Raw genomic sequence first — 26159 nt, 5'->3', positions numbered from 1 at the left:
CTGCTTTTATTAAAGGAGAATACCACTCCCAGAAACCAAGGTATACTTTTATGAACTGTTGCATCTAGAGAGTCATTTCATGATTTCACATCACAATGATTTTGGCGATTGCCAAGATTCACCAAATTGATAAATTCTTTTTAACCTCCTGTTGTTCTCATATTGAACGACCGTTGACTTGTAAGACTTAGCAGACTGACACACACACACACACACACACACACACACACACACACACATATATATATATATATATATATATGTCATGAATAAATCATGAATATTCAATGTACATCTAATAAATATGTATATCTGCTAAGTCCCATGATCCAACGGTGAAATGGCAAGTTTGTGATGTGAAATGATGAAATCGATTTTCAAACTGTTATTTCATAAATGTCACACTTCTTATATAAGTATTATTCTCTGAATGAAGACGGATACATACTGAATACAATGTTTTCTCGACAATTTATCATAGATTAGATAATAAATTATGTTTTCTTTCTACTTTTAGGCCATCAAGTGCATCAATGGAACAATCGGTCTGGTACCCACTTGCCTTTCTACAATTTACAACGAATTAACACTTTTATAATTGGTCGGCTAATTACACTTCTTGATATTTAAATCCTGAGATCAGTGATCACGTGATAACTTTAAAACTTGCATCTAAATAAAACCATCTTACTCTTGATTTTAATTTGTTTATATTGGCAATTCATCGTCCCATGTTTATGTGATAGGCTGTGTGAATGACGTCATCTTTGTGAACTTAACTTAAACTGTGTGTACTATTTTAAAAAATAATTTGAATGATTGATTGATGTAGTGTAGTGTAGTGTAGTGTAGTGCTGTACATGCTAGCACATACTGACACTGTGACGTCTGAATAGAATATTAAAAATATACAATGATCTAGTTTCTATTGTTGAATTGTTTTTCTCCCAACTCAGCCTCTGCATTTCATGCCTATTTCAATAATAATAATAATAATAATAATAATAATAATAATAATAATAATAATAATAATAATAATAAATTCTGTGTAGGGTTTGTGTTTTCGCTTAACAAATACTTGTTTACTACTTATAAAAAGGCTTATTTTATCGCCAGAGAGATGATAAGGGGATTGTTTGTTTTCAGATCTCAATATCACATGTACATTGACCTCACACATCAGACCACTAAATGTTCTGCTCAAGCACGGCACGGAATAGAACGTTTTCAACGATTTGCCGAACTCTGACCTAATTATAATGACACACAAACATTTATCACTGATTTAAATTTGCATGCAATAGTATCACATCTTATCTGAATATATGAATTTTGACTTATGCTGTTTCAATTTTTAGTAGGCAGACATAGACAAAGTAAAGTTGTTTTTATTGAAACTCCACAATAAACATCCATTTTACATCTATTGGCAACTTTAAGACTTGTCACCCTACAGTGTTGATGACTGTAATCTCATGACTATGACGTCACATCTAGATATATCATTGATTCTCCGAAAGTAACATTCCTGGAAATTGATTGTATTATTAGTCTCGTGTTTGTCACATAAACAGAAAAAGTAATTTATTGGTGAATACCAATACTCTGCACCTTGTATTTTAAAATGTCAATGTACCTGCCATATAGGGGGATGTAATGAAATGCTGGTGTGTGTGTGTGTGTGTGTGTGTGTGTGTGTGTGTGTGTGTGTGTGTGTGTGTGTGTGTGTGTGTGTGTGTGTACGGTGTGTGTGTTTGTTTCAATTTTATGAAACTTTTTACACAATTTCTTTGAAAGAATAGTTTGATCTGATTTACTTTTGGACGAGATCACTGCACAATAGTTAGACTAATTAGTCCGTAGAATCATTTTGCCCTGTCTTCGGCAGTTTTCGGAAATTTTTAAGAAGGGTGATGCAAAAGGCACGCTTTGTAGGCCAGCATGCCATGATAATACGTACAGGAATTTGCACCTAATATAAGAGGAGCTGTTGGTCAGTTGCTTGTTGGTATGAGGTGAGATGTATACTTGTCATGTGATCAGTAAGCTTAGACTTACTGATGCAATTCTTGTAAAAGTCCATTTGATTTCCATTGATAATAGCTTTATGCAAATTCACATTTTTAATAATATATATCCAACCAAGGCAGCATGAAATCGTGTATTATCGTGATGATGGATGAAAAGTGGGATTTTCTTAAATTTAACAACAACAAAATTATGGTGATCATCAAGATGTCATCGTTAAAGTTCTCCATATGAGCGCATACTATTAAACAGCGCCATCTATCATGGTCGGTTTAAACGTTTAGCCATCGACTCTATGGGCTATTGTTTAGCATCGGGCTACTATCAAGCCTTTTTCCCACACCTCAGACCACTGTCGTGCTCTGTTATACAAAACCCCACACAGATATCCAATGTTTTAAACGGGTTAATGATTCGACAAGTATTTACCATCATTTACCAACATTGAGTAGACACGATAGACAAGCATATTGTGAACTGATTACAGTCACCTACAATTCCTTTGTTGTCGTCGGTTACTATCACAATGACCTATACCGTCATACAGATTTATAAATAGAAATTCTACGAAAGAAAATAAGTTAAAACGAATTTACCATTTGTCTACGGACATGTATGTCACTGACTGCGATTGCCCCCCTCGATTACAAAGTGTTGTCGATGTAGATATTTTGCCAAGTTTTACTAAACTACTACATCATCAGCAAAAATAACATTTCAACGCATAACTTAAGGGCCGGTCATTTTAACTGGCGGAGGGTGTTTTTGTTTGGGGAGAGGTCATTTTGAATAAAAACACCACTTGAATATTCAAATTATAATATTCAAAATGTTCTACTGAGGGAGGAGGAAACCCCTCCCGTACCCTCTTCTAAAATATTTGCTCCATATGTACTATTTCTCAGAAGAAGAAAAATTAACAATTTAGTATTTGTTATAAAGTATTCAAGTTTGGCTCGTTGTATATAGGCTAGGGTTATCTTTTTATTTCATTTACGTTCACTGAATTCAATATACTAAGGGTTTATATAATGATTAGCAGTCACGACACTTTGTACTGTTATTTTAACTGGCCGACCGTGTTATAGTCAAACTGTGTAGTCCTCATAACACAATTTTCTTTTGAATCAAACTGTAAAAGCATTATGCTATTGGCTACATCTGAAAGTGATAGAATACGAAGCCATAAAAAAAAACATTTAAAATGATGGATAATTAGAATTAATACATGTATTTGATTTCGCACAATTTAGTCATATGTCATGGTGCAGTGTATAATACCACAAACAGGAATATTTGTTGTTTACTAGGGGTTCACTTTAATTGTGATCATCGGACCTGGGGTGGCAAATTGAGAAAACCCAACTCCACCCACAGCCAGTTAAAAACGACCGGCCCATTAGTATCGAAACTACAACCGAAACCAGAACTATTTTTAGCTGTGATTAAGTAAACTCACAAATAGAACATGTGACATGCACGTACCAGCCATACAATACTAGTCTTATTAGTAATACCCAAGTGTAGTGCTTCAGTTGTACAGATATATTCACAATGGCTGTCAATACCACCTTCGATCCATTAATTCTTTTGTTTCTCGACTTAAACGGACACTTCGATGAAGACGATGAACACAAAATTCGTCAACATCTAAGTGGTGGACCAATACCTAAACGAGACATGAAAAAATTACGCGATTTGACGGCAATATTTCTGAAATTACGAGAACTTGGAAAGATTGACAAAAACAATTTAGGGTTTCTGAAGGAAATGTTTCAAGCAGTCGGTAGACAACCTTTGGTGGATGTTGTTGAAAAGTGGGAGCGGGAAAATACAGGTAAAACGACAACAGTTACCGATAATCTGTGTAAAATGAAGAAATTATTCGGTGAATTGAGCGGAATGTTGGATGAAAGTGATGAGCAGACGATCCGAACTTTGCTGACTGGTAACCAAATTTCCAAACATGATATGACGAAACTTATGGACCCAGCTGACATTTTTGCAAAACTGGTAGAAAGTGGTCACATCGCAGCTGACGACGTGGAATTGTTGAAAAAACTGTTCGCGAGAATGAGAAAAGAGCCCTTGGTGAAAATTGTCAAAGCGTACGAGAAGAAATATTGCCAACCAAAGTTGGAGGACTAAAGGTCAGTGATTTCCGTTAGTTGTGTCTGGTAAGGATATCGATACTATATTTCAGTGTGTACATTTCATCATTATAGTCAATTTACGATTATTGATTATTAACATAATTTACTAAAATGCTATAATGTATATGTTATGTACATATCACTACAAGATATGCTTGCATTTACATAGAACAAACGACTAATGTTATGCAGTACACCGTGACACCAAACAAACAAACAAACCAGACGGTCACAGCTATTTGCTTCTTACCATTTCAGGCGTGATGTTTTCAATACATTCTAATTCTTAAACATTCCCATGTTCCAACTCTTGCACCATGTGTTACTTTGATCGCCCACCTTGTTCTATACCTGATAGTACATTCTAAAGTACCATTACTCATTGACAACAATGCTTCCTCATAGATGAGAATAGAAGTTTTTGTTTATCTTTCAGGCCTATATGGAATCCAGAACTGACCCCTAAACACTAGAAGTAGAAACGCAAATGCAAAGTTTCGAACAAGACGGCATCATCCACCGTTATAATTCTTGTGGGCGGCCAACGTAACTAACAGTTTAATTTGTCAAATTTCGCCCTAACAGTTATGATTGCTGGAATGACGTCAGTCTTACCGCAAGACTACGAGCAGACAAGTCCACCATTGACACTTCATAAATTGAACCTGGCATCAGTAATAGCGAAAAAGACCATATTCTGAACTCAGAGCTGATTTAATGCATTTTATGGTCAGTTTTACATTATCTATAATTTGGTAACACAGAGATAAAGGTCATAATGTGTCAAAGGGGTTATATTGGTGAGAAATTGGTAGTTCATTGGGATACTTTGAATTAACAAAACAAATTTACTGTGCTTTTCTACTTGAAAAGATAATGCGAAATAACAAAATCCAAATTAGTTCTTGTACTTGATTAATTAATTAATTACAAAAAGTATAATCATGACATCACTTCTAATTTGCTTATGGACTTGACTCATGTTATTACATCAGTACGAACACATAGTAAAGTTGTTTTATTTAAATTCAAAATATAAAAAAAAAAAAAATTCTCATCAATATGCTACTTTAAAACCTATCTACTTTTATCTTGTTAACTGTAATCACGTGACGACAACGTCCCATCTGGATATCTCGTCGTTGTTTTTCACTCCTCGCAATGTATAATTGTGTTATAAGTCTCGTGTTAGTCACATGCACAGCAAGTCAATTATTGGCAAATACATACTATCATAGCTGTATTTAGTATTGTTTGCGAGAAAGGCAAACTTTCATCCTCATCCCAACCCTCGTTTAGTACAACTAAAAATCCCTTTTACTGAATCGTATAAAATTATTTTCCCAATATTCTATTCTTTATTCCCAATAAACTGTAATTTCTTTGATTTATGCCTGTATGTAGATTTCATCTTCAGATAAACTAAAGGCAATGGTTATCATTTATTTATGGATACAATTGATGGTAAATAGTTTTCGTATGCGACCTGCATAGTACCAATAATTTAAGTACGAAACTATGACCACAAGTTGGCAAATTCTAACAAAATGACGTGAGGCATTTGGTTTTACGACGATGGCTCATTTTACCTGTTATTAGTATTGGCAAGATTACATTCACGTTGACACCCCGAACCCCACATCCTTCAAAGTGCAATGAATCCAGACCTCTGGATGAACTCACACCTCAGACCACTATGTTTATATGAGTTAACGATCTGTGGAACATTTAACTGAGTTAAACATACACAACTTATTCTCTCATAATATGAAATAAACCACAAGACTATAGTCACCAATATGTTTCATACACACAAAATCTTTCCAATCTTTGCATCGATGATAAATTGATCTACGTTGTTACTTTTCACCTCATTTCAATGGGCCTGGTGTGCATGAAAAATAAAACACAAACAAACTAATGTTGTGTGACCCTTGACATCTAGCCTACATAATACTGATATATCAACGAACAACTGAATAGAACAGTTGAACAGGAAACAATGCAGACTATACATATTTGCTATTTTTAGGCATTGCTGAATACGAACGAAACCAGTGTTACCATGACGACAGAATACGTACAATGATAATAATACGTGGTCGATCTGTCTGGATACATTCTGCTACATAATTTGGCATTCGTTAATGATGTAAATGGTTATGGCGAATGAACAAAATATCCTTCATCCACTGAACGTGTTACTTCTCACTTTGAGTGGACATTTCGATACAAACGATGAACGACAAATTCGTCAATATTTGAGTGGCATCCAAATATCAAAACGGGAGATGGAGACACTGAATGATTTAACTGCAATATTCATAGCTCTACAAGAGCGTGGTTTTATTGCAGACGACAACCTGAAATTCTTGAAAGACATATTTCATGCCGTAAAGCGAAAGCCGTTGGTTGAGATCGTTGAAAAGTTTGAGAGAGAATATCTCGAGGAACCCAAAACAACCTGTCCAACGGAGCTCAGTCCACTGAAAAGACTATTCGATGAATTGAATGGAGAGTTATGTAAGGAGGACGAACAGAAAATTCGACACTTGCTGGAAGGTAGACAGATCTCAAAACGTGATATGGAAAGTCTAAAAGACCCAACAGACATGTTCATGAAATTGAAGGAAAGCGGTCACATTGCAGCAAATGAAATGACATTTTTGAAAAGGTTGTTCAAAACTTTGAGCCGACCACAACTCGTAAAGCTTATCGAAGACTACGAGCTCAGTCTAAAACCCACAGGTGGTTCTACTTAACACGGTCTGAGTTACCGTGACGTACGTAATGAATAAGTTGAATTGTCGGGTTAAACTGGACTATGACACCAATAACTATTATGAGGAGACGTTTTTTTTACCACTGGAACATGTACAGTTCAAAACAGATTTTGTTTTGTTGAGATTTTGTAGGTATGTATGCATGCTGTCATTAGACGAAAGTCAATAAAGTGTGGCAGGCAAGCTGCATATTTCTTATAACTTGAATAATACTATTTTACAAAGAAAATTGATAATTTGAAATAATGAAAACAACAGCTGTTGTGAACAGTGGTTTAATGTAACTGTAAGGTATATTAATGATAAGTCAACTTACACAGCTCAGTTTGAGAGTACAGCGAGGGTTCCATTTTAAAGAAGCACTCGCATTATGTTGTAGTTGCCATTTTTGTCATCGGATATCGTGATATTTCATGATCGATGAGAATATTTGCATATTATAACACGTGACGTCAAAATACTACTTCTATGTAGTTGTTGTTGTTGTTGTTGTTTAAGTTCAAGTACCAGTATTCTTTGATCAAGACTTTTCCACTCTCTGTGGACCTTGTTATATTTATTAACATGTGTAAGAAGATGACGAGTACCAAATTCGTCGATACGTGAGTGGCGACCACTGTCAGTCTAACAAGTCTTGGATATATAACTCTGACACTAGGAATTCACACATGAAGCCACTGGTGTGTTCACCGACCTTTGCACTCAAACCCTGGTCGCTAACAAGATGGCTGACAATAAATGAGATGTTTTCTGATAAATTCCTCAAACTAACTAAGTTGCTTTTTGTGTATTATAAATGTCTAGACGTCAATTAACGTACATTTTTTCCAATGGTCAATAGTGATATAACTTAATGTTTCAGTTATATTTATCCAAGGTTAAAGGGATATATTATTTTGCCTAAACGAATTTCAGTTGAGCCCCATATGGGTTGTTTGTATGCGTATTTGTATTTGTGAACTTTGAACGATATAAAACAAATGTTGTATTGATAAGTCATAGCAATACGATATCATACTCACCAGTTTTCTATTGCTACGTCCTCATATTCTCACATCGTTCATAGAACGCATTATATTTCTAGTATTACAACCAAGTATAGAGACTTTTACATTACATACTCTGTCCATGGTGCCGATACTTTGCCGCCACAAACACATTTTTGATTTATGGATGTTTTACCAAATTTGCTGTCATAGGCTGAACCTGGACTTTGAAATCACATAGCATACATACAACTGGTGTCTTTACAGTACTGGCCCAGACAAACCGGTCAATGGAAAATATATCACTTATCTAGTCAAGAAGGATATGGTGTAGTGATTTCGTAATGACATTTTACAATAAGTTGAACATAAATTACATTGTTAGTTATAGACCAACTGTTAGGATTGGTGTTGTGTTGTGTTGTGTTGTGTTGTGTTGTGTTGTTGTGTGGTGTTGTCAAATTTAAGTCACCTTTGAAACAGTAAAGCTGTTACGGGTACACCTTTTACACAAAAAGTAGAGACTAGACCTAGACTATGTAAATAAAACTTTGATGTATTACAGTTAGATAAGACATAACACGTGCTTATTCACACCGACCGCGTAAAAAGTAAAATGTAAGCGCACGTATTCATGAAAAAGGAACTGGTTAATTGAAAACTGCATATTTTTACATAAACTTGAATAATAACATTTTACAAAGGAAATCTGGCAATTTGAATTTATATTTAAAAGCGTAACTGTTGTGAACAGTGGTTTAATGTTTTCAACTATAAGTTACTTGTAGCCTAAATTATACGTCAACTTCGAACAGTACAGACAGCTAGGGTTCTAAGTAAAAGAAGTATTTGCATGAAGTTTTTGTTTTCGCCATTTTGGTCATCTGATTTCATTGTATGATTTGATCAATGAGAATTAATGATTCCATATCATGACACAAATATCACGTCAAAATACTTTGGAGTATTTGTTGTTGTTTGAGTTCAACCGTTCTTTGTTTATAACCTTTCCATTCTGAACGGTCATTGTAATATTTATTAACCACCAATATTTCTAGTTTGCTTCCATATTCATTGTAAGTGAAATCGTTACGATTTCCACAGTTTAGATCTAACGTAATGAATTCTTAATACCATCAAAAACAATAAGGATGATTGATACCAACTTGTGAACGAGGTCAACACGCCATAGTTGAGCAAAGACTAAATAAAATGGTTGACATTTAACGACAGTACAGGTCTACCATACTATACGTGTACAAAGCTGGTACTGATAGTTTGGCTCGTACCGTGCACAACATATTATGTTCGACCAAGGTTCGATTATAGTTCTTCAAGTTTTTATTAATTATTCACGTGACAGTACGACTATGACAATAGTCAGAATTCCCCTATGGTGATATATAACAATTAGAATTCCCCCGAAAGGATGATGACTCAACACGAAACTAGATCTAAATTTACAATCGAAACTATAATAAACAGCTAAGTGCGATATATGCACGCGGTCACTACTCAATCGACAACGAACGTTTGGCCAGCTTAGAGAAATGGACAAAAATCAGCAATACCTTCATGAAATACATTTCACTTTTTGGTGATCATGGAAATCTGATAGAGTCCGTCTACCTCATATGGATATCGATAACAGTATGGCTTCAATAGATCCATTGTGTATTCTGTTCCTCAGATTAAATGGAGAGTTTGGAGAAGATGATGAGTACAAAATTCGTCAATACTTGAGTGGCGACCATATCTCCAAACGAGAAATCGAACAACTGCGTGATGTAACTGCAATATTGCTAAAACTAGTGGAACTAGGAAAGATCTCGAAAGATAACTTAAGTTTTCTCAAAGAGATGTTCACGACAATCAAGAGGACACCTTTAGTAAAAGTGGTTGATGATTATGAGAAAGAAAACAACGGTCAAACGAGTATGTCTACCGAGAAGAAGATTAGTCCACTCAAGAAATTGTTTGACGATTTGAGCGGTAAACTGAGTTCACAAGACGAACAAACAATTAGAAATTTACTGGCGGGTCAACAGATTTCGAGACGTGATATGGAAAAATTGAGAGATCCAGTGGATATATTCATGAAGTTAGAAGAACATGGTTACATTGCCGCCAACGATTTGTTGTTTTTGAAAGAGATTTTCATCAAAATGCGCCGTCCACCTTTAGTACAGAACGTTGAAAAGTACGAAAAGGGACGAGACAACTCTTAAACAGTGGAATGATTGATCCACCATTTACCGAATAAACTGTAGCTGTAATGAAAGGTAAACTTATATCTGCGTAGAAGATAAAGGAGAATCGAATCTGAATGAAAAATATGAGCTATTTCGCAGATAGTGACTGTAATACTACAAATTTTGTTTCTTGTTTTATTTTACGCTTGATGACTGTCCGGACTCAGTGTGATTAAAATCCGATGTAGAGTACACTTCGCGATTTCGTTTTACGGCAACTCTCGTCCATATCATCGGATTTTGTTGCTCCAGCTGAACATTAGGCCGTGCCTTTATTAGTTTATACGAGAACTGAGTTTGACTAGATGGGGTCAACATGACTGCATTCTAACTTTATTGGCAGAAATCTTTGAGTTGAAAATTGATTTGTGTGCATACACTATATAACTTAAATGATAGGTGCCTACTATATTGTGAAGTACTCAATAGCAGACATTCAAAGTTGTCGCTGTCTGATTTATGGGTAAAGTTATATCATATCGGCTATTGCTGTCCTTATCTGATAACTAGCTTGGGGCTTGATGTCGCCTAAACCATAATATTTTCTTGTTTACGCAGAACAGATATGTTCTCATGTCTAATTATAACTTTCCTAGACTAGCTTGCTATCTATAAATCAAGAACACCTTGACACATAGTAATAAAACTGTGACATCAATATTACCTACAATAAACCCTTGAATAACAATTTGCAATTTAGATTTAGTCTAATAAGCGTATTTGAACTTTACTTCAGGTCAATTTACGATGGTGGACAATAAAGTTGACGTCAACTTCTCAGAACTATATTGTTTATTGTATGTATGTATGTATGTATGTATGTATGTATGTATGTATGTATGTATGTATGTATGTATGTATGTATGTATGTATGTACTGAGTAAGCAACCAAATTTGATCTTACTTACGATTTCTACCAGTGGTCAAATGTAATAAACGCCCGATTTTCACTCAATTATACTTCGCATTAGCGCCAAAGGTAAGGTACGAATGCAGGCTACTTCTTTCGTTTTCATGAATGTTAATATGAACCCCATTTTGTGTATCTATTTGCGAACTTCACACGGTGAAACACTATGGATAGGTATTGAGTACTAGAAATACATGCTGTTAATGATTAAATATGTATACGTTTTCTCTACAATGGCATCACCCATATATCAGTATCATACAGTCATTGTGATGTGAGATAAGACCACAACACCCGACACACTCCAGAGTGGTTCTACATTGGCACAGTAAACAGACTCTGCTTTGTGGCGGTTTCAACGACATATTTACCCTCATATGGCAGATTCGTGCACTTTGACATTACTAGGTCGTAGAACTACAGGTCTATTTACGGCATGACCTAAGACAGTGCACACCCAAGCAATAAATATGCCATAGTTTTCGAGAATGTTGAAATTCTATAGGTCGATGAGAAGTTCTACAATGTGTAACTAGGAAAATATCGTCTAATTGTAAATAATACAGGTACTAGACTTTCACATTCTTTTTTTAAGTCTAGGAAATATAGTAGAGTTGTTTTATGAATAAAACAATCCACAATAAATACCATCCATATGATTACTTGAAAGCCAAAGGAAAACTTTCACTTGACACAACTTACACAATTGTATACCATTCATTAATGTTCAATGTGAAAGTTTACTTTGAGACATATGGACAAAAGATATCCATTAAATACATCTTTTGAATAATTTATAGTATCCTAAACATGGGGAGGCTGTTGTGTAAAAAGTTACCCTCCCCTAGTCCGTCGTGCTAAAAAGTAACCCTCCCCTAGTCCGTCGTGCTAAAAAGTAACCTTCCCTCAATTTTCTTTCTCTAAAATATGCCCCTTACGCGTCATAATATTTCAAAAAACATTGATTAATTGCTGTCAGACATGGAAAACTACCAAGAATCAATGGTTTAAAGGAATTAATCCCACCGCTGCCACCATGTTGAAAGTTTTAAAGGCATTGGTACGTTACTTCCTCAACTACTACCACCACTGTATATTTGTGTGAAGGCATTGCATTAATCAGTACCTGTGTTTGGATCTCATTGGCTGAGCTGCAGGCCAGAATGTTAACTCCTAAGCACTGAATGGACACACTCCCAACACGGTAGGGACCGAGGTCAATATTTCTACAACATTATCCCTAATACCTTACCCAACTGTTCTCGTTTTACTCCTTTGAGACTCACATCTCTCCTCACAACTGACAAGTAATTCACTATATGCCATATCATTGTCAGCAGCGGTCTGAGATCATTATGCCTAATCATCAGCCATAATTCAAGGGAATATGGGGTTGTTCAATATCATGTTTACAGGGGGGATATAGTAAATGTTTGGAGCAACGCATAGCCATAGCTAATAACAAAGCAAAATACAGTGACAACAATCAAAATAATATTAATTTTTTAGGGTCACTATGTATGCACCTACAGGCTATATTTCATGGAATTTGCATACAGTTCATGCATAGAGCCATAATTTAAAGCAAATTTGGGCTGTTATATATATATATAGTTACAACAACGCTAAACATAACAGGCCCATTCAAGGTAACATAATGTCCAACGGATTTATAACCGGTGGCAGTGATGGGTTGCCAAAAGTTATAGAATACAGTTAGTCAAATTAAAATGTGACCCCCCCCCCGATTCCATATCCGAATGTATGACCCTCCCATGAGAACCAATTTGCAAAAGGTGACCCCCCTCCCAGTTCCAACTCCCACTCCCCCTGTAGTAATTACTGAAGGTTTATTATTTCAAAGCAATTGTGGATGCCAAAGAATGACGTCGGTATAACCAAGTTATCGAAATATATATTCAAACAGTAGCTCCTTCGAACAGTTCGATATGTTTACACATATTTATTAACTACTAAAACATGAGGAATCGGCAAACAAGTCGATTGTAAATTGCACATAAATATTTTAATACGTGTCATGTATGCAATTATGTATTCATCACAACAGTGACGGTGAAAGTCACTGCTCTGACATTTAATCATGTTGTAACCATTAGCTAATTAATATTTAATCGACACGTATTTGTTTGAGTGATTGTTTGAACAATTTCTTAATTAAATTGCGACACTTTCAGCGGAATTAATATCATATATAAAGCGGAGCATATGTTACTGTTTCTCAGTGAAGTTAGCATAACTGAACCATCAACAATGGACCTGACAACGTTGAAGTTTCATATCGGAGTCAGTTTTACTTTTGCAATGTGCTTTGCTGTTTTCATGGTTAGATGTGCATCTACAGCAACCCCCGATTCTGGTAAGTTTAATATATATTGAATTCGTATAAAAATAAAACCTTGATGAAGTGATTACTTGCGTGAAAATGTTTCTGTTTAGCTTACAACAGCAGTGAATGAATACAAAAACGGCGCTTTTAATCTTCGACTATTATACCTTTGCATCAAAACTGTCTCTTTCAAATAGTTTGAATTGGATTAAATGAAACCGTAAAAATCTGTAGAATAAAGAACTCACACGAAGCAAAGGCATGTTATTTTCAAATAGAATAGTCTTCCTTCTAATATGAAAAATAACAGAGAGAAGAATATTATCTGATAAAATGACATCACATAAATTCATCTCCAAGGTTGAGACCATAGGAAAGATAGAAATTTTTTGGAAGCTGATCGGTTCAATTCGCAGGAAGGGCATCAATACTTATTATGACTTCTACATCCCTAATGCTGTGTTTGACAGGGTTAAAATGTTATGCTACTCTACTCGGTACCAGCGTTATCTCTTCGATCTTGTTCTCATTTCGTGGATAGTCAGGCCTACATATTCAAGTTGCATTCCATATATCATACACTGGATGAGATAGATGACATTTCTCATGAAACAGATTATTCTTCTTCTGATTGAAAACTGTTGATTGTTTGGGTTACTTATAAACGGATAGCTTTGTGAACAAACTCACATGTCGTGTCGTACAATGTACAATGTTATAAACATTAAATCCTCTATCCTTACCTGTTGGTACATTGTTACAATACGTTGAGCTTCACGCAAACGTGTCTTAACTAGTTCAATCGCTGGGGGTTTCTTGACATCTTTGCTTCAAAAGAATTTACCATAGTCCGTTGACTTGGATGTTGAAATGCTCATTGTGGTAGGGCATTAACGTTCTTATTATTAAACGTTCCCTAAGACTTTGATATAGAACAAGACAAACAAAGTTCATAAATCCTCTCTGTACGATCTAATCCCTCATCTTCATGCAATTGTTTCTCCCTACCACTGACCAACGGTGTAAAATATCAAGGAATGTCTTCCAATTAATCTTGTAGGGAAAATGTGATTTCTCACGTCAAGTTTGGCTTAAGGTCGACAAGCAAATGACCGTGCTTATGCTGACCATAGTATTTCACAATTAACATTTGTGTCTGCTTTTGTTTAGATCGACACATTCATTCATTCATTCATTCATTCATTCATTCATTTATTCATTCATTCAGGAGATACAGCTGAACACGAATGCACATATGAATGCACACATACGACCCATTTTAGTAACCCCAATGATGGATTACTATAAATTTGGACATCACTCTCACAGAGAGAGAGACAGAGATAGCGAGAGACAGACTTACAGACAGACACACACACACACACACACACACACACAGAGACAGACAGACAGACAGACACACACACACACACACACACACACACACACAGGAATTGTAAGATTTCCAACAATGGCGCATTTATCTAATGCCGATCGACAAACCATCACACTGCATGTTCGTGACCAATAACAGAAATGAATACGTTTGATAGAGAGAGGCAGACAGAAACAGGAAGATCTTACGCTAAATCGTTAGATTTCAATAAATGGTGGCATTTACGTATAATACTCGACAAAGCGCGAACTGATTGCATAACTTTGATAGATGTCAATATCAGTACAGACGAATATGTTGCTAGGACCCAGTCCTAGAAGCATCTTGAAGTGACTTCTTTTCAGCGTGTATGAGTAGTCACAAAGTGCTCTTTAGCAAAGAGTAAACACACATATTATGGCATACACACGTCATGTAGGTGGAGGTTCATATAGATACATGTCGATATGTATATATTGAGAGAAGCCTAGTGCAGTTACGAGGGTTAACTAAACAAAGTGTCTTTGTTAGCTGGACTCACGCTTTCAGCTGTTGTATTTTTCGTTCCATAGTTTTCTTTGTACGATGTCATTTACATTTTCTGGCTTTAGCTGTTAAACTTTAGTGATGACTTTCCTTATGTAAATCATCAACTTGAAGTTAGTGTATATTAGCATGCATATCGAAAATATCGGAAAATTTAATTAACATGGTCTCACTTTCTCAATAATAATCTAATGAAACAGTTTATTAGTGCATAACGGTTTTGATAATTAATTTTCCCTCACACAAAGTGAAATCATCTCTTCAACATATACAGTAAACCGCCGTCCATATTAACTACTTGAATACATTTTATGCGCCATTTTATCAAGCTTGCAATCACCTTTTTGAAAATGACTGTTTAGTTTCAAATAGTTTAGCATCATATAACTGCCTATTGGATAGCGAGATTTGATTACGTATACTTGATGTGAGGTTAAATATCAACAATTTTTGAAAATAATAAAGGTCATTGGCAAAGAAACTCTGCAAAATTACAACCATTTCACTTATGTCGAGTCTAGCAGTTTTCATTTATTTTATCGATTTCTAACTTAAGGAAAAATTACCATATTTGATACTTTTCATTTTGATAAGGGGATCATAGTGTTGACCTAGGTCCCTATAATCTCAGTGGTGTGCCCATCTAATAATTGGGAGTTCTGGTCTTCAGCTCTACCAATTACATCCAAACAGGTGTACTACTGATTGATGCAGTATCTTTACATAAATTCACTGGAGTGGTAATAGTGGGAAGCACCGAATGTCTTTACAATGATCAATGTGATGGCAGTAGTGGAATAACGTCCTTACAATTAATTCTGGAACCTGTGTCTATTTTCATGTCTGACAGCAATTAAACCCATGATTTTTAAATCTGGGGGAGGGTCATGTTTTAGAGAACGGACATATGAGGAGGGTCACATTTTAGAAAACGGAATCGGGCAAGAGGCAAATTTCACACTTTAGAATTAAATGTTGTGTGGTTAACGTGTAGCCCCACGTGTTTTATCTGTCTGTCTGTCTGTCTGTCTGTCTGTCTGTCTATCTATCTATCTACCGCTATCCATCCATCCATCCATCCATCCATCTATCCATCTGGCCATACCTTTTTCACCCCCCCCCCTCCGCCCTCACGCTCGCAACAAATGTCAACACCCCATCCCCAACCCAGAAATGAACCCAAGAATGTTCTTGGCCCTCCCCGAGAGATTTTATAATGTTAAATGTACCCCCTTCTGTCAGCGTCCACACATAAAAAACAGATTTGTTACATATAAGTGCAGGCTTTGCAAGGAGAAATGCTGATGTACATCAGCATCTCCTGACGAGTGATTTACAAACGAAACAGGCTTGTAGAGACGAAAAACCCGACTTGATTTTCTTCTACCCTCAACACACACACACACACACACACATACACACACACAAACATATATATATATATATATATATATATATATATATATATATATATATATATATATATATATATATATATATATATATATATATATATATATATATATATATATATATATATTGGCTACATTTTAACCTATCTAGAGATATTTCGGCAGTCATTCGCTTGGTTAACGACTGACTCATAATTAAATATATAATATAGTGGTAAACGAAGTGAATAATTTTGCAAAATTACTCGGAAAACGACCACAACAGTGAGGTTTAATTTGGTTCAAATCATGAGCAAATGTTTCGTGCCCTCCCCCTCAAATTTCAATGTTCAAAGGCTCACCCCATTTGCACCCCAAATTAGTTTCGTGCCCCCATTTTTTCCTAAGCCCCCAACTCGTAAATTCTGTTCGTTCCTACCTACATATACACCTGTCTATATTCGCTGTATCTATTTTAATTTTCTCAACTTCAATTTATCTACTTAATCAAAATGCGATGTCAAACAACATTCGTATATTATTGTAGTTCTATGATTTCCACAAATCTTTGGTAATTGAAACACCAAGTAACCATACGTTATATCTAATATATTTCCAGGTACTACATCACAGGGTTATAATGCACTGAAGTTAGAAAGTAAGACAACTGATGTGGCTGTGAACACTAGTATACCTGACCTTACAGAGATGACGATGTGTACATGGGTGAAAGGTGGTGATGGTAGTGGGTTTGCGCCTATATTTGTCTCATATGCTGTACCAAATCAGACTAATGAAATTACATTTTATGATTTGAATTCTTTTGCGTTACATATCAAGGGTGGTGTCAAATCTACAACTTTAAACTTTGCTGATGGTAGCTGGCATAGCGTGTGTGTTACATGGGAATCTGCCAATGGAGGTTGGGCAGTTTATGACAATAATACATATAAAGCGGGCGATAAGGGTTTTCAGTCTGGTCAGACCATAACAGGTGGTGGGACGTTGGTTCTAGGACAAGAGCAGGATTCGATAAGAGGAGGATACGACCCAAATCAGGCTCTTATAGGAACTATAGCTTATCTACGAATTTGGTCTAGAGCTCTAAATGCTGATGAGATTGCTGCCATTGACTGCTCTAGTCATGGTGACGTCTACACATGGAATGTCAATGACCTTGATATTAAAGGAGACGCTCGACTTGTGTATAGTGAGATATGTGGTATTGATTGTAAGTAAATCGGATTTCGTTATCAAAACTCATGAAATTGTAATCCATCTATTCATAAAAGACTTTAGTGGTGACATTCTTTTATTTTGTTTTAATTGTCAAAGTACAGTAAATGGATATTTTTATCTAGCCACTTATACCCCTTTTGCTATATGCTATTGACATACACAATTTGTGAGAATAAGATTATTTGAAATGTTATTCCATCGTAGTAAAGGCCAAATACCGCAGTTAACAACATATGAATAGTTTCAGTGAAAATATGAAAGGATATAGGAGTGGTCTTTTTTATTTGTATCTTTCTCATGATCCAACTGACCCAACATTTCTTTGATTCGACAACGTCAAATTGATTTCATTCTTAAGAAATTGAACTTCTGTATGTTTGATTGAGAAAGTCATCTCTTGATGTACAACCACATATTTTATCGTTATGTTATGTGGTAAACAGCGTTTTTAGTTACTGTATTGTTTGCTGGGGTCAGAATCCCGAAATAAGAGATAGAGAATAACATGATCAGAAAGAGTGACTAGAAGACAAACGTACGAGCATACTGACAGATAAGACAAACCCACTTAGACATGAAATAGAAATAGAACAGACAAACTGACAGAAGTGGTAGGCTGAAGTTGTCGGCTGCTCGTACCAACCGTTATATTAACACTTTTATACCCAAAGCTATCATCACACTTTTACAGTAAAAAAATTATATTTATAAAACAATATTAGTCTTTTAACATTGTTTTATTTTTTGTTTTCACACGTTTTTTCCTTTGTTTTACAAAATGTTTTTACTTCGACGACCTTTATGTATTTTACTGTGTGTATTACTATATTTGTTTGTTTGTTTGTTTGTTTGTTTGTTTGTTTTGGTTTTAGATTTTTGTTTATTGTATTTTGAGTCTGTTTTTATATGTTTGTGGCAGGCATTTAAATTTCCCTTAAAGTGGCCATATGGATGAGGATTGGGTATTTGTGTTGGATTTTTAATTTACAAAACAGTTTTATCATGGCTTCGTACATGTAAAATCAATGTGAAACAACATAGACTAAGTCTGTGTTTGTAGTTCAATTTAGTGCAAAAAGCTCAAAAGTGTGTAAAAAGTTTGTTATTGTACGTACAATAACAAAGATTTTACATATTTATCAATCTCCTGCAATTTATTGAGTTACAACCAAGTATTTGGGATATGTTGTTTCATATTGATATTTCAAGTAGGACGCCATGATAACATTGTCTTACAAATTAAAAATCCAAAATAAATACCCAATCCTCATCCATATGACCACTTTAAAGGGACCCAGTAAAGTATTATCTTATCGTATCTAGATCCTATGATGACGTCATCACCAACATCAACTACACCAGTTCCTACAATGACGTCATTGCCACCATTAATTACACAAGGTAGGTACATCCTACTTACCGCCCCCAATAGTATTATTTTTGCACGTGTGATTTTTGTTTATTTCTTTTCATTATATTTGATAAAAGCTTCTTTATATAATTTTGCCACATTTGCTTTAAGTTTGCCTAATTTACTTTAATTTTCATTGATGTTTGTTTCATGGACTTTGATTAGTTCTCGGGGAACTAATTCCATGGCCCTCATCAGAATTCTGTTTTATGTTACTCTCAAAGAATGTTATTTTGTTTTCATTTTCGATTGGAATAAAATTCAATTCAATTCAGAGGTCCTACAATGATGTAATCACCACCTTAATCCACACCTAGTCATACAATGACGTAATCACCACCATAATCCACACCTAGTCCTACAATGACGTAATCACCACCTTAATCCACACCTAGTCATACAATGACGTAATCACCACCATAATCCACACCTAGTACTACAATGACGTCATTACCACCATTTACTAAACCTGGTCATACAATGACGTAATAACCACCATAATCCACACCTAGTCCTACAATGATGTAATCACCACTATAATCCACACCTAGTCCTACAATGACGTAATCACCACCATTTACTATACCAGGTCCTACAATGACGTCATTACCACCATCATCCAAACCTAGTCCTACAATGACGTCATTACCACCATTTACTATACCAGGTCCAATAATGACGTTATCACCACCATAATCCACACCTACATGTAGTCCTACAATGAAGTCATAACCACCATTTACTAAACAAGGTCCTACAATGACGTAATCACCACCATAATCCACACCTAGTCCTTCAATGAAAACATCATCATCAGTAACTAAAGCATGTCCTATAATGACGTCATTATCACCATTAACTATACCAGGTCCTACAATGACGTCATTGAGCACAAGGATTCGTAATTACAGCCATGTTTATTTGGTGTTTATTTTTAGAATTTCATGTGATAACATGGCATGAAACTATGTTCCTACATTTTGGATTAGTGCATTTTACTAGTTAAACTTACATCTAGGCCTCTGTATATTTGATATTAATGTATATATCGATGATGTGTCAATTTTAGAATCGATAATGGAAACTCAGCAAAATATAATCAAAGAAGTACTTTCACAACTTGCGGCTTCAGAACCAAGAAATACTTCTACAGCTGTCTCAAATGAACAGGTATGAACTCAGTAATTATATGTAACAACAGTGGGTATTAATCTTATATGGTTTCCATAGTGACATCATCCATACCAACTATTTCACCAAACGTCACAAGCGAAATAGAATTTGATATCACCAACAACTGTATTATTTTGACACCCTCTCATACCACGCTATAACAGGATATATATGTTATAAAGGCGTAACCCGTGCTTTGTAGATCAATACTTCATATCAAGTGATCATGAAGCTGTAATTATAGGCTATCGATATTGGTGTGAGCAATCAATCAATCAATCAATCAATCAATCAATCAATCAATCAATCAATCAATCAATCAATCAATCAATCAAAAACATGCAGTTGCAAAATAGTCTTTTTCTTGCCACTCCAACTTTTATGTATACAGAACAACCTACTACTAGTAACTTTTCCTCTCATTTAAGTGTGATTGTTCTCATTTACCTGTCAAGATCTCCGATGGCTTTTGGTGGGGGTAGGGGTGGTATATTAATACAGTATCGCGGTTGGCTTATCATTTGGGGAGAGCTTTTTGACAACTGGCTAATATTTACAAGAATTACCATTGGTTTGTCAAAAGTAAATTTCTTTTTGTTAATGTTATATAAGTACATTATAAACAAATACAAAATGTTATGACATACAGATTGCAGTATTCGTTATGTCATCACTGAGGTTTCCCCCATAGACTCGATCGTGTAGAAAATCCTGTGGATAAATTTCTATTGCTGTATAACCTTTTTTTTTACAAGATTCCAATAGAAAAAAGTATGTTTACAAGGTCCTGATTTATCACAGTGCAAAATTATGATGGCAGCAATGAATACAGAACGTCGTGTATTACGCAAACAAATAAGCATGACTTGACTTTTTCTTCACTTTTGAACGAATGAAATGAAATAAATGAATTATATTATCCAGAGGACATAATCATGAATAATTCTGTCATTTTGTAATTTCAGCTCAAAGACAAAATGAATGACTTGTACAATGTCACAGAGACTCTCCAAGGTCAAGGATTTAATGTATCTTTGGAAGAGAGCAAAGAGATAGCTCAAGGTAAGATCAAAAGAGAACCATTTATTTGATAGAAACCTCCTGTTTTTAGTTTGTAATATGTCAATATCCCTAATAACAATAAAACATGTGATAAACTAAATGCATCGTCACATCTCGGGTAGTCAGGTACCTTATTATCAAATTAAAATCCCATGATAGAAAATCTGTACTATTGTAGAACCTGTACCTGTAGCATATTTTTAAAATATGGGTGTTTTTTTTATAGAGAAATTCGATAAGAACAAAGAAATGAATACATTAGTACAACTACTTTGCACATGAAATCTTAGTAATGGTCCAGATTATTGATTTTCCACAAAGAGTAAAAGCCTTTACTCCTTCCTAATAATTTAAAACTAACCATACCAATAACTATTTCTTGTAATACCGTTTTCAGTCTTAATATGCATATGTTGTGTATTTAATTTCATAATGCAAGGTTTGTTAAGAGTTTGAACATTATATACTATCACTAATGAGCAGCTGCTTTGGGATGATTAATAATTTCTCATCAAGATATTTTTTAAGAATTGCTAAAATAATTTCCCTAAAAAAACTGGTAAAGAGACAGTGTTGCCTTACATCAGTGTAAATGATCCACTCACAAGAACAGAACATAAAAATTGTTGACAAATTTTTTTAAAAGTTAATAATAGTATAGCCTTGCAAGTGGCTAATCAAGTAACCTTTCACAGCTGTAGTGTCGATTGTTGATAACGTGATGGAGAGTACTTCAACCATAATGAAGTCATCACCGGATAATGAAACTCTAAGTCCTGAGAACACCAGAGATTTAACCGAGAAAACCATGAACATCCTGGAGAAGGCAGCCGATTTTGTTCTGAACAACATGCCACCTGATACTCGCCATGTAGTCATCAACACTTCAAGTGTCTTGCTGAATATGGAGTTTGGGACTGTAGAAGGTATGGGAAACAAGAAAGTTGACCTTGGTCATGATAGCGGCTTTGAAGTTCCATCTGCAGATACCTTATTCCCAATGCTGGATAAGAACAGCCATGCATATGCAAAGGTAACGAAACTCAAATAATTATGGAAATGTCTTGGTACTCCTGAACTGTGTATACCTCAAGCTAGTCAGGTGGAACACGTTTCAAGAAGACACTGTCAGATTTATTTCCTGATCACTTTATGCCACTATACTACAAAATACATCTACGTCATTGGTACTATGGTGCTTCAATAAGAGTGAAAACGTACAAAATCAACATTTTTCTAGATTTTTCATAAATTATGCCTGCCCAGGTATAATACTATTATTCGCCAATGTTAATCTTCATTAAGCCGGACAATATTTATGACGTCGAACTAATAGAGTTTCGCTTATTGGGCTGCTTATATTGTCCTTGGCGGCTACTATCTTTTGCCAGTAGTACTGGGAAAGGGTTATTCTTTCAAGAAAAGCAACACAACAACATAGATAGAACAAACAATCGCGTGATGATGGTCCACTTCTGGATCCGAGAGTTGCTTAGGAAAAGCCGTACATAGCCATTTGTCGAATATTTTGTCATTCTGAGATCTGATCCCCTCTTCCTTAGTAAAACAAACGACAATATATGAAGGTAATAAATGGTACATAAATGGAAATCTAGCCATATCTTACTATAATATATTTAAAGAGATTGACAACGATGGTTGTGTCTGAAATCAAAGTAACAAATCGTATTCCTTCCTACTTTATGTATCAATAATAAATAATATTTCTATCAACAAAAACACAACTAAGCAACTTATTTGTTTTACATTACAGTCTTACAGAATCACTGGCAATCCTTTCAGTGGAAGAGGACGGGAGTTTATCTATGACATACTCGGTTTGACGTACACTTTTACCAATGGGACCAAGATCAATGGTAAGTGTCTACTTAGACTACGTTTTCAAACTATAAATGAAATACTTGTAGGTTTGTAAGAGTCACTTAAATAATTTGCATTTCACCAAAAAGCTGGCAAGGGTCTTGTTTGTATGATCGTACACCATCAGAGAGATTAATAAGAGCTATTTTCGTACATCTGATCAGTTACTGTAAGAGTACGAAACTGAAGGTGTATGTGTACGTACGTACGTGCGTGTTTGTGTGTGTGTGTGGGGGGGGGTCGCCATTTAAGAAGATACGATAGTAGTCTTGGCCAGTCTTTTGTTCAGATATTTAATACCGAATGGAAAAGGGTATGGGGTCGAGAGTGGGACCCCCGGAATGGGCTCTCCATATTTCGATAGATACAATAGTAATCTTGACCAGACCTGCTGATTTTCATAAGTAACTATTTTCTAGCCTGTCATCCATATTAATGTGGACTAAATGAACTAAAGCGCCATAATCACATGAACTTTGACCATATGAGACAATTATATATAAAGTTCATGATAATTGGTGTCAACGTCCTTGCTTTTACAGTAACAGACACGAAGGAAGATATTGGAGTTTGGTTAGGAAGACAATCACCGAGAGGTTACCCAGCTGAAAAGGTAATAGCGACCACCTCTGACGAGTGGAAGAATTATACCTGGGGTGGACAGGTAAATGTAATAAATATTTTGCTAACAGTACTAATACACTATAGTGGTAGTAATACAGTCTAATTCTCCATGACATGTAAACCGTTAATAAGATGACATTTTTGTACCGTATGTAAGCCAAGCTGAACACGTTCGAAGGAAGATCATGTCGTTCTAAATGAAGACATTAAGCAACTGCATCATATATCGGTTCTGCAAAACTTAAAATATCAAACACCAACGTTAACAGTACGAAGTTTATCGTCAAAATAACTATTTTCATTGGGAACAAATGTAAGGCTGGTTTCATCTAATAGCTGGATTTCTCTATGCTTAAAGGACCAATACATTTTCACTAATTCTACATCACACAATGTATCTAAAATAACATTTTGCAATTTGGAAATGGGATATACCTTCTGTACACCACAGACAACTAACACACACATAGACCGAGTAGAGACATTCTAGGGAGACAAACATAGTTAGGTGTTTCACACCTTTGGGCAAGTTAAGGGTTAAAGAGATGACATTACTAACTGTGTTTGTTTCTCCAAATGTCTCACCCTGATGTACAGTAGGACCTAAGACTCAATTTTAGAAAGGTCATTCAATGCAGGATTGATGACAATGACTGGTCTAGGTAGGTAGCCGTAAAGAAATGCAGCTATAGGAGATAATACCATCCTCTACTCCGTTCCCTTTTAACGTCTATTCTTATATTATACCATGTTTTAGGTCTCACAACCATTTGCTGCTCTACAACTTACTCTTGTTGGCACAGCACACATTCTGGCAAACACAACTGTTAAGGTGTACTACCAGAACAGCCGTAGAAACACCAGTGAGTGGATATACACAGCTGCCGTCAAGATAAATGGTACATCATTCAATGCATTCGTCCCAGAACATGAAATCTGGTATAATGGAAATTATACATTTAACTTTGACTTGTCAGCAGGTGAGTAACCTCAGAAGGGAAAGAATTGTTGTTCGTTCGTTCGTTCGTTTGTTTGTTTGTTTGTTTGTTTGTTTGTTTGTTTGTTTGTTTGTTTGTTTGTTTGTTTGTTTGTATGTATGTATGTATGTATGTATGTATGTATGTATGTATGTATGTATGTATGTATGTTTGTTTGTTTGTTTGTTTGTTTATTATGTACATGATATAATGGATAAAGACTCATCTGGTTGATACTTTTACTGACTACTGTTATTTACGTGTTAAACGAAACTATGATGTACTAATGTCTAATGATGTACTAATGTCTAATAATTGAATAGAATAATTAACAGTTACAATGCATGAAACAGCTAGTATAATAATTTAAAAATATATATTATAGTATGCTAGTATAACAATAACATTAATGCACCATGGAACACCAGTTATATCGGTAATGAAGAGAAGAGTATTGAACGATTACTATCTAAAAACAACCTGACGTCACTAAGCCAGTTATGCATCTTATAAATCTATTTACAATTGACAAGCAATATTTTATATATTGCAGATATTCAAACCAACTTTACTGTGGGTATGGCTCAGCACAGATGTGACTATTGGAGTGATAATGAAGGAAGATGGAGACAAGATGTATGCCGGGTAAGATAACATAAATACACAAATAATTCCCTTAAAAAATACAGAACATCAATAACGGGATGAAATTGAACCATGATTTATTTAAAATATATATATTTCAGTTTTCCTCTATTGAACTGAAAGAATGGATACGTGCATTCATGTTCATTTTTACCAATTTAAAATTCACATTATAGAAATACCCATTTTCATATTTAATTAACTGGAATTGAAAAATGTTTGATCAAATTGTAAATTTGTATGAAATATAATTTAAAGTGTATGTATATATGTTCAGTATTTTATTGTGTGATTGTTAAACATTAAAACGTTTTGTTTTACCTGACAGGTATCTCCAAGATCTAACAACAATGCCACTCTGTGTCTGTGTAATCGT

At 35.1% G+C, this 26159-nt stretch overlaps 4 protein-coding genes across 4 annotated transcripts; all 4 read left to right on the top strand.

Annotated features, from left to right (window-relative positions):
- The first annotated feature begins 3582 nt into the window (after window positions 1-3582).
- Window positions 3583-4176, top strand: LOC144444405 (caspase-8-like). Its single transcript, XM_078133819.1, has one exon. It carries the CDS (start codon window positions 3583-3585, stop codon window positions 4174-4176), a length of 594 nt encoding a protein of 197 aa, XP_077989945.1.
- LOC144444515 (caspase-8-like) lies at window positions 4046-8752 on the top strand. The gene is made up of 2 exons (XM_078133959.1): window positions 4046-4178; window positions 4618-8752. The coding sequence occupies exon 2, from the start codon at window positions 6338-6340 to the stop codon at window positions 6941-6943; it is 606 nt and encodes a 201-aa protein (XP_077990085.1). The 5' UTR covers window positions 4046-4178; window positions 4618-6337; the 3' UTR covers window positions 6944-8752.
- Window positions 8753-9602: 850 nt separating this feature from the next.
- LOC144444404 (caspase-8-like) lies at window positions 9603-10178 on the top strand. Its single transcript, XM_078133818.1, has one exon. It carries the CDS (start codon window positions 9603-9605, stop codon window positions 10176-10178), a length of 576 nt encoding a protein of 191 aa, XP_077989944.1.
- Window positions 10179-13383: 3205 nt separating this feature from the next.
- On the top strand, window positions 13384-18010 carry LOC144444403 (neuronal pentraxin-2-like). Its single transcript, XM_078133817.1, has 2 exons — window positions 13384-13489; window positions 17391-18010. Exons 1-2 carry the CDS (start codon window positions 13384-13386, stop codon window positions 18008-18010), a joined length of 726 nt encoding a protein of 241 aa, XP_077989943.1.
- Window positions 18011-26159: the final 8149 nt, after the last annotated feature.

The sequence above is a fragment of the Glandiceps talaboti genome, chromosome 13, assembly GCF_964340395.1.
Source record: "Glandiceps talaboti chromosome 13, keGlaTala1.1, whole genome shotgun sequence".
Taxonomy (NCBI): Eukaryota; Metazoa; Hemichordata; class Enteropneusta; family Spengelidae; genus Glandiceps; species Glandiceps talaboti.
Note: the sequence above shows the minus strand (reverse complement) of the source record. Positions and strands in the feature narration are given on the sequence as shown.

Excerpts from the sequence above, each read along its gene's own strand:
- LOC144444405 (XM_078133819.1), top strand. The coding sequence starts at position 3,583 with ATGGCTGTCAATACCACCTTCGATCCATTAATTCTTTTGTTTCTCGAC.
- LOC144444515 (XM_078133959.1), top strand. The coding sequence starts at position 6,338 with ATGGTTATGGCGAATGAACAAAATATCCTTCATCCACTGAACGTGTTA.
- LOC144444404 (XM_078133818.1), top strand. The coding sequence starts at position 9,603 with ATGGCTTCAATAGATCCATTGTGTATTCTGTTCCTCAGATTAAATGGA.
- LOC144444403 (XM_078133817.1), top strand. The coding sequence starts at position 13,384 with ATGGACCTGACAACGTTGAAGTTTCATATCGGAGTCAGTTTTACTTTT. Across the intron at positions 13,490-17,390 it reads TACAGCAACCCCCGATTCTG|GTACTACATCACAGGGTTAT; the intron begins GTAAGTTTAATA and ends ATATATTTCCAG.